Raw genomic sequence first — 9,418 nt, 5'->3', positions numbered from 1 at the left:
TTATCTATATACAATGTGTGTTCATTGGTCATAGTTGTATTTATTTTTATATATTTATACTCAATAAATAGATTTAATTGTTCTTATAAATGTATTTATACGGGGGTTCTATATATATATATATATATCCTCTCTTTGTTTCATGCCAGAGGATATCAACTCTCAAAAGTCACACATGGACATATTTGCAACAAATAGTTATATTTGAATAATCATATGATAATAATATTTATCGTTATTTTTTTTATTATTATCAATGGACCTGGAATTTTTCTGTACTTTGACCAAAATGTGGCGTGAAGTTTGGACGCAGAAGAAACACAGAAGAATCAGAAACTGTTTCTATCACAAAAGTCAAACCAGAAAAACAGTTTTTAATCAATCATTTCCAAAGAATTTACATTTTTCTGATGAGCCAGCATTAAAAAAAACCCAATATATTAAAGCGTTCATAATCAGGAGTAACATTCTGATCACTACATTGATCTCATAAATCCTACAGAGACGTATTAAAACATTCTTTCTCTTCATTTGAATAATCTTCATAAAATGTGACCAAAAAGTGTGAAAAATACGTCAACGTTTTACAAACAGAGTCATGTGACTTACACGAGTTCAGTGAGACGTTAAAGTTTAGTTCAGTCGACACGACCGAGTCACGTCTTTGTTTTCAGTCGTTTCATTTACAGCTTTGTCCTTCCAGGAACAGGAGGAGGAAGAGGAAGGGGAAGAGGAAGAGGAAGAGGAAGAGGAAGAGGAAGAGGAAGGCACTGAAAACACTTAATAAAAACATTAGAAACTAACAGTAACAGGACATTGTGTCAGTGCTTAGACGTTAATAAACTAACATCAGAAATCAGTCAGAACTTACTTTTCTCAGCATTTAAAAGGATTTTCCTCCTGTTTTTATAAATATGTCCTAAAACCTTCTTATTGTAAATATACTGTATGTCTATTAAAGACATTGTTTTCTAAAAATAGGACTACTTTACAGTTTTAGAGCCTGTGTTCCTCCATGTTTAAATCATGTGATTGATGATGTCACACGGCCCCACTGCCTGTAAACATCCCAATGTTTTCTAATACAGTGAAACATTCAGCCTGATTTATAGATCATCTAGCGCTGACACGCTCTGGTGGCTGAAGTTAGCGAATAAATCACAGACTGTTGCAGACACACAAACCCTGAGAATAGAAGTCCTTTTGGGTGGAAGTCCTTCAACAGTTTGTGATTTACTCTCTAACTTCAGCCACCAGAGCGTGTCAGCGCACTGGTTAAGGGAGAGTAAAGGTTCCTTAGGAGAGCTCTTCTTCTCTGCTTTATTGTCTACTACAAAACCTCAGAGTTGAAACTGTCGCCCTCTGTGGTCACAACTGTTTTTATTCTCTTTCTGTAAACAAGAGGTTTACATCCACATCTTTAACTTTTCATGGTTTTCTAAAGCAAAAAAGTAGCACAAGTTGTTATTTTGACAATAAATCTACTAAATGATCTATAAATCTACTAAATGATCTATAAATCTACTAAATGATCTATAAATCTACTAAATGATCTATAAATCAGGCTGAATGTTTCACTCCAATAGAAAACAATGAGATGTTTACAGGCAGTGGGGCCGTGTGACATCATCAATCACATGATTTCAAGATGGAGGAACAAGTTAAATAAATGAATATGGTTCATAATAATGTGTTTGTTAGACGTAGATCTACTAATAAGGACATTTACAAGATTTCAGGACACATTTATGAAAACAATGGAAAATAACTTTAACACAAATTACGCGCGATAAAGTGATTAATTTTCATTGAATGAACCAATCATTGCGTGTGATGGAAACCGACATCACAGCAGCTTCACACAGACTATCGTCTGGAATCGGTGTGAGAAGCACGTGGATGTCGCTCTGTTTGCGATCACGTTACGCTTTTTGAGTTGCTCAGAACTTGTGGATAATCAGAAAAATGAGAGAAAAATCCCCCAGACTATAGGAGGACATTTTATCTGTGGATTTGTCATCGTTTGTGATTGTTTTTTACCGATATCGACCAATCACTATTAGTTATGGATTAGAGCAGCTTTACAAACCTGTTATTCAGAAATAAGACAAGAGTTTCTTTGTCAACATTTGGAGGATGGAAAGATGTGTGAGAGGAACCTGTAATCGTTCCCAGATGGAAGCTTCATGCCTACTTTAGAGTTTTTAGGAGGACCAGCAGAATGAGGAAGAGGAGGACTAGGAGGAGGAGGAGGAAGAGGAGGAGGGGAGTTCTGCTCCAGGTTTTGTCCACACCCAGGTCTATCATGTCTCGGTGAGAGGTTCAACAAACCCAGGACGTCCCTCTGGACCGTGCTCATCTTGTTATTCCCAGGACAGGGACCCTCCTGTCTGTGGGCAGTGGTGGTGGTCCAGAAGGTTCTGAGATCATGGAAGGACCTGGTTGTGGTTCCACTGTCAGACCTCCTCAGACTGTGATCTGAACTGTTGGATCCTGTGGATAAAAGGGAGGGAGAGGGAGAGATGTGGGCGGAGCTTATCTTCTGCAGTGACGAGGACCTGCAGGGAGGTTTGGGTCGGGGGGCCACGGACGGTGACGGGGGGGAGGAGGTCTTCAGACTGGTTCTGGTGCTACTGGGGGGGCGACTGAAGGCGCTGGTCTCAGAGGGCTGGAAGCATCTAGATGGCCTCAATGTTGGTGTGGTGGGCGTGGTTAGTGTGGTGGGCGTGGCCAGAGCTCCTCTCTGCAGACTCTCCACAGCCTCCATGTGGTCCTGGGTCTCCTCCAGGATCCTCCTAGCTAACTCCTGAGGGTCCAGCTGACCCACTGGGACCACCCTCTCCTCCTGGGACCTCACTGTGCTGTCTGTCTCTGTACTGGACTGGTCCTGGTCCTGGTCCTGGTCCTGGTCCTGGTCCTGGTCCTGGTCCTGGTCTGACCCAGAGCTGCTGACTTTATCCATTCTGCTGAGTTCAGGAGATGATCTGAAAGAAAAGAGACAATTTACATCCATTTGCTCTGTGTTTGTCCTCCTAGTGCTGAGCAGGGTTTATCATCTCATTGATAAATGTTAATAAAAGGGGTTAAAAAGTGGAGCAGTCAAAAAACAGGAAATGAAGAAACGTTGTTTTCAATCTGTGGCAAAAAGCTTCAGAAAAGTGTGTTTATTGATCCATGTAGAATGTAGAATAAATATTTTAATCTCTGTTCATTTCTGCAGAGTTGGAGCAGTGAGGGTGTGACAAGGATAGAATTTAGTTTATTAAATGTATTTACTAAAACCATGATAAAGCTGTTATTAAGTCAGTGATTCTCAACATGTGGGTCTTTATGTCTTCATTTAAAAGATTATTCCCCCAGAAAACCTTTTTAACCCATTTTTATCTTTTTTTCTTTGGTCATTTTGCAACTTCCTTTGTTTAATTTTTGTACCGTTTTCAAAAGAGATTGACACTTATTTGTTTTTTTTCAGATTTTAGCTCCTTTTGCCAATAAATATATCTTTTTCCTAATTTTTGTCAAATTTTGCTATTTCTTTTGGCCACTTTTCATCTAAATAAGCTTCCTTTTGCCCAATAAATACCACTTGTTTCCTTTTTCCCTATATTTTGCCTCTTTTTGTTCTACATTGTTGCCAGTTTTCACTATTGTTTGCCACATTTTTCTCATTTAAGCTACATTTTGCCATTATATACCACCTGGTTTTTTTTTTTTTTGTACATTTTTGCCACTCTTGTCTGTTTTTGGCCCATTTTAGTCATTTTCACCCTTTTCATGCCATGTTTTTTCCACTTTTCGACCATTTTTTGCCACATGTTACTCATTTCATTCATACTCATGTCACTGTTCACTCTTTGTTTACCCTCGTCAAATGGCTGGCTGTGATTTGCTTGATCACCAATCAATCAATCTAACTGGACCAATACGTTTTCATCAATGAATCCCTCTGTAAAAAGTGAGGGGGAGGAATATTTGTTTTTATGAACACCCCCCACGTGTGAGACACGTCTAAATTACTGTTACATTTTTAGAAAAATGTTTTTAGTTGATGCTTTTATTTTGGAAGGTTCCGGGAAATGAAGTAAGTAAGTAAGTAAGTAATATTTATTTATATAGCACCTTTTACACACAGGAGTCACAAAGTGCTTCACAATACATACAGTGCATACAATACAATACAAATTACAGTTACAGTCACAAGAATATGATGGTCATAAAACAACCCTTTATCACTGGAATTTAAAATGCTTTCTGAAACAAATAGGTTTTCAGTTGGTTCTTAAAAGCATCAACGGAATCAAGCAAACGCAAGGAAAACGGAAGATCGTTCCAGAGCGTTGGCGCGACCGCCTGGAAGGAGCGATCTCCTCTGGTCTTGTAACGGGTACGGGGGACCATGAGCAGGTTCTGACCCTGGGACCTCAGCCTCCGGGAGGGGGTATAAGGACACAACAAGTCTCTAATGTAGGAGGGAGCCTGACCATGCAAGGCTCTGAAGGTCAGCACCAGAATTTTAAAATTGAAACGAAAAGTGACTGGGAGCCAATGAAGGGCTTTTAGAATGGGAGTAATATGGGCCCTTCTGTTTGTGCGAGTCAGTAACCTCACCGCAGAGTTTTGTACCTGCTGAAGACGAGACAGCGCCTTTTTGTTTAGACAGGAAAATAAGCTGTTACAATAGTCTAAACGGGAAGACACAAAGGCGTGGATAATCATCTCAAGATCATCTCTGGACACAAGTGAACGTAGTTTAGAGATTTTCCTCAGTTGGTAAAAACAGTTCCTTGTCAACAGTTTAGAGTGGTGCTCTAATGACATTGCTTTGTCAAAGATAATGCCAAGATTTCTAAGGCTTGTTTTAGCAGACAAACTCAGGTCGCCCAAATACTGGTGAATCCCAGGCATAGCGTCATCAGGGGCAAACACCAGCACCTCCGTTTTGTCTGGGTTCAGTTGTAGGGAATTTGCACCGAGCCATTGTTTAACTAGTGCAAGACATTTCAGCAGAGAGCTTAATTTCTGGATCTCAGAGGGCTTAAAAGAGCAGTAAAGCTGAATATCATCCGCAAACAAATGGTAGGAAACATCATCAAAGGTCTGGATCATTTTCCCTAATGGAAGGATATAGAGTAAAAACAAAATCGGGCCCAAAACAGAGCCCTGGGGAACCCCACACAGCAAATCAGCAGGGTCAGACAGGAACTCATTTGCATAGACACTAAAACTCCTCCCCGACAAATACGAGGAGAACCACTCCAAGACTGGTCCAGACATTCCAACCAGGTCACGCAGTCTTGTCAACATGGTTTGATGATTCACAGTGTCAAATGCTGACGAGAGATCTAACAACACAAGAACAGCACATTTTCCAGAGTCCGCGGACATCATAATATCACTGGACACTTTAAGCAGGGCGGTTCCCGTGGAGTGATTCTTACGGAAACCGGACTGAAAAGTGTCGAAAATGTTGTGTTTCTCCAAGAAGGGTACCAACTGATCAGAGACCACCTTCTCCAACACTTTGGACAAAAACGGAAGTTTAGAAATGGGCCTGAAGTTTTTTAAATCTGCTGGGTCCAGATTGGGCTTTTTGAGAAGTGGTTCTACAGTTGCGTGTTTGAAAGAACTGGGAAAACACCAGTTGACAGGGAACGGTTGATCAGATCGGTAACCCAGGGGCCAATGACATCAAAGACTTTTACAAAAAATCTACAGGGCAGAACATCAGACACACAGAAAGAGGGCTTCATTTTGGTTACCATAGATGAGACATCGGCCTGTGTTACAAGGCTAAAAGAGGACCACTCGTGGGAAACAAGCTCAACAGCACCAGGTGTGCAGAACGAGAGCAGAGGAAGATTATCATTGATATCCTGGAGTTTATCGATAAAATAGTTTAGGAAATCATTGCTGTCAGCTTTACAGAACACAGGTGTAAGAGGAGCAGCAGGACATACAATAGAGTTGATGGTATCAAACAATACTTGAGGTTTTTTCTTGTTCAAAGTGATCAGCTGACGAAAGTAGTCAGATCTGGCATTTTTTATAATTTCGTTTAAAGAAGACATAAGTTCCCTCAGATGCAACCTATGAACCTCAAGTTTGGAAGACTTCCACAGACGCTCAGTTTTTCGACATAGTCTCTTCAAATCACGAATACCATCACTAATCCAGGGACTCGGTGCTTTGCGAGTCACCAGGTTGGATTTGACAGGTGCAACCAGATCCATAATGAACTCACAATGGCTGTTAAAGCTGTGGATGAGACTGTCTACATCATTACATTGTAAGAACAGTTCAGAGTTAAACATAGCAGAAAATGTTGCTGTTGTGTTCTCTGTGATGATCCACCTCTGTGACCTAAGCTCAGAAAGGACAGGCTTAGGACTGGAGATTAAATCAAATAAAACACAGTAATGATCACTCATATGGACATCCTCTATACAAAGGTTGGCAACGTTAAGACCAAGTGAAAAAACAAGGTCTAACGTGTGACCCTTTTGATGAGTAGGGCCAAAGACGTGTTGCTCAAAATTAAAAGTTTCAATCATTGTTAAAAGTTCCACTGCTGGGCAGGATGTGCTGTCGTCAACATGAATATTAAAATCTCCAAGGATTAAAACATTTTCCAACTTGATTATTGAAGATAAAAAGTCACTAAAATCCTTTAAAAAGGCAGCAGCAGGTCCAGGGGGACGATAAACCAGCATACAATAAAATGGGCGGGGCGAACCAACTTTAAACATTTGTGATTCAAAGGAAGGGAAGACTTCAGTATTCATCACTTTACAGGTGAATGTGTCCCTGTAAACCATAGCAAGACCTCCTCCACGACGAGAGGGGCGGGGCTTCCCAACAACTGAGCAGCCGTCAGGACAGAGTTCATTTAGATGAATAAACTCCTCCTCTCTCTGCCATGTCTCCGTGATGACCATAAAATCCATGTTTTTCATGGTAAACAGTTCATTCAAGGAGAAAGATTTGTTTGCAATAGAACGGGCATTCAATAGGCCAAGCCGAATCAAGGGTGACGTCACGGACTTTGCGTCAGCTGGAGCTGTACGAGCTGGACACAGCGGGATTGGTCGAAGGCACGCAACACGGTCATGTGCTCTCCATCTGTGACGGGAAGTCAGGTGGTTGTTGACCGGTGTAAACACGGAAAGATATGGAGGCGATGTATCCCAACGGTCACAATTCCAACGTTGCACTGGCTCCAGGGAACCGGAGGAGATGACACGGGAGGAGAGCGCGGCGCCACCGCGGCGCACACCAAGGAGAGGAATCCTCCGTAAGCACCTGACCCGGCGATCCAGGGCGTCGGTTCCCAAACGTGGAGCCCACCTGCGTCTAACTTGGACGCCGGACCGACAGCCTCGTTTCCTCTGCCTCCTCTTTTTGCCAGGAGTTCGAGACAGCAACACGTACTCAGGTGAGTCCCGCGGGCAAACAAAGGGGGGAGGAAAAGTTTGTTTGTACCTGTCCCACTAACTGTATAGGGACTCCATAGACTCCTTTATGTGAAAAAGAGAGCCACGATCGTAACTCCGGACAGCAGAAACAAATCCATTTGATAGTCGGGCTGATATGACCACATAAATTGCAAAAACACTCAACAAGAGCCGACATAGGAGTCGAGCAGAGGCTTGGCCGAGCACATGCGCCATCTTGAGAGAACTACAACCTCTTATTAGGATTGACAAAGAAAAGTTTTCATGCACCGAAGCTACAAAGATTTAATGTATTTTAAATGTTTATTGTCCTGTTATAATAAGTGCTAAAGAGCATGAAGTCTGTCCAGGCTTCTGCCCTGAAACAAACCTCACTCACACATGCTGTCCTATGTCTATAACACCTGTGAAAAACCTGAGACTTTTTAAATGTTTCTTTTCTTTTATTGTGAAATGATAAAGACGTGGTTCTTACGTTGTCTGTGTGACGTCAGTCACAGCTTTGAGGGGAGACGTATGTGAGCAGAGCGTTGGCTCCGCCCCTCTGTGTGATGGCAGTGTGTCACACCCCCTCTCTTCTCTTCCTCCCAAAGGTTCACTGCTGATGATGGAGTAACCTTCGTACTCCTCATCCTCATTCCTAGATCCCACTCTCACTTCCTGGTTGGTCACATGACTCCTGGGGTGTCTGTGTGGGGGGTGTGGGGCTCTACGGGGCTCCCGTTGAGGAGAACGCACGCCAATCACGTCACTTCCTGCTGGCTCGGGCCTAGACAGGAAGCTGAGGGAGGAGGTGAGGGAGGAGAGGCTGTAGACGGAGACGGCGTCGCAGGAGGAGCCGTCGACAGGAAGTAGCGAGGGGGCGTGGTCGTAGTGAGGCTGACAGGCCGACACAGAGGAGAGCGACTCCAGCGAGGACGAGCTGTCCATGCTCAGTCTCTTGGGAAGCTCCGCCCACTCTGAAAGTCAAAAAGAACCCTTCAGACTCTCCTAACGGTGACGGATGGAGTTGTTCAGTGAACGTTTCTCACCAAACAGAGCCTGGAGGGACTGGAGGGCAAAGGTCACGCTGCGTCTACTCGCCTGTTTGCCCGTCCTCAGCATCACCTCCTCCTGACCCACCTCACAGAGGTCCAACCCTGATTGAAAACCACACACGTGACAACAGTTTAGACAAGAAACTGTGAGGAATTTTGTTAGCGATCCATGAAAGCACAAGAAGTTAGAAACACAAGAGGCAGACAGAAACATGTTAAATCTTTTTTTTTTTTTATACTTTATTTTTATACTTTATTTTTTATTTCCTTTTTTACATACAAAAGTGAAAAACACAAAAAAAGCAAACAAAAACAGAAAAAGAACATGTTGCATTGCCGTGTCTCTACAGTTTGATCTGATGTTAGTGTCAGTGTGATAGTCTTTATCCTGTCGATGTGTGTACAGTCCATTTCTCCCATTTTTCCAGACATTTTTCTTCTTGGGTTCTTAACTTATGGGTCAAAAGCTCCATGATGTGAATCTCTTTCACCATTTTGAGCCAGTCATCTTGTGTTGGTGGGTCTGGTTTGTACCATTTTCTCGTAATTGCTTTTTTACAAGCTGCTAACAAAATTTTAAACAAATATCTGTCCTCTTTTAACACATTTCCTGTCATTCTGCCAAAGTACAGTAATAAACATGAGTTGGGTATGTCATAGTTCAGAATTCTGACAATAAACAAAGTTAAATCTAAATTTACATTTACATTCAATATTAACATTTAGATTTAACATTTAACAATTACATTTAAAATTTAACATCTGGATTTAACATTAACATTAACATTTATGCTTAACATTTAAATTTAGATTTAGATTTAACATTTAAATTTAGATTTAACATTTAAATTTAGATTTAACATTTGGCATTTATATTTAGATTTAACATTTATATCGAACATTTAGATTTAACATTTAATATTAATATTT

The 9,418-nt window shown here is 41.6% G+C and overlaps 1 protein-coding gene across 1 annotated transcript in view; it reads right to left on the bottom strand.

The window, feature by feature from the left end:
- Positions 1-1,619: 1,619 nt before the first annotated feature.
- ttc28 (tetratricopeptide repeat domain 28) overlaps positions 1,620-9,418 on the bottom strand; it is a 45,079-nt gene continuing 37,280 nt past the window's right edge. Inside the window, exons 28-30 of the mRNA XM_028463414.1 lie at positions 8,483-8,590; positions 7,927-8,410; positions 1,620-2,984 (exon numbers count right to left, since the gene is read on the bottom strand). Coding sequence (XP_028319215.1) covers positions 2,123-2,984; positions 7,927-8,410; positions 8,483-8,590 — 1,454 coding nt within the window. The 3' untranslated portion in view covers positions 1,620-2,122. The remainder of the gene's footprint in view (positions 2,985-7,926; positions 8,411-8,482; positions 8,591-9,418) is intronic.

This window comes from Gouania willdenowi, chromosome 12 (genome assembly GCF_900634775.1).
Source record: "Gouania willdenowi chromosome 12, fGouWil2.1, whole genome shotgun sequence".
NCBI classification, from domain to species: domain Eukaryota; kingdom Metazoa; phylum Chordata; class Actinopteri; order Blenniiformes; family Gobiesocidae; genus Gouania; species Gouania willdenowi.
The sequence above is the reverse complement of the archived record's forward strand: the minus strand, read 5'-3'. Positions and strand labels throughout refer to the sequence as shown.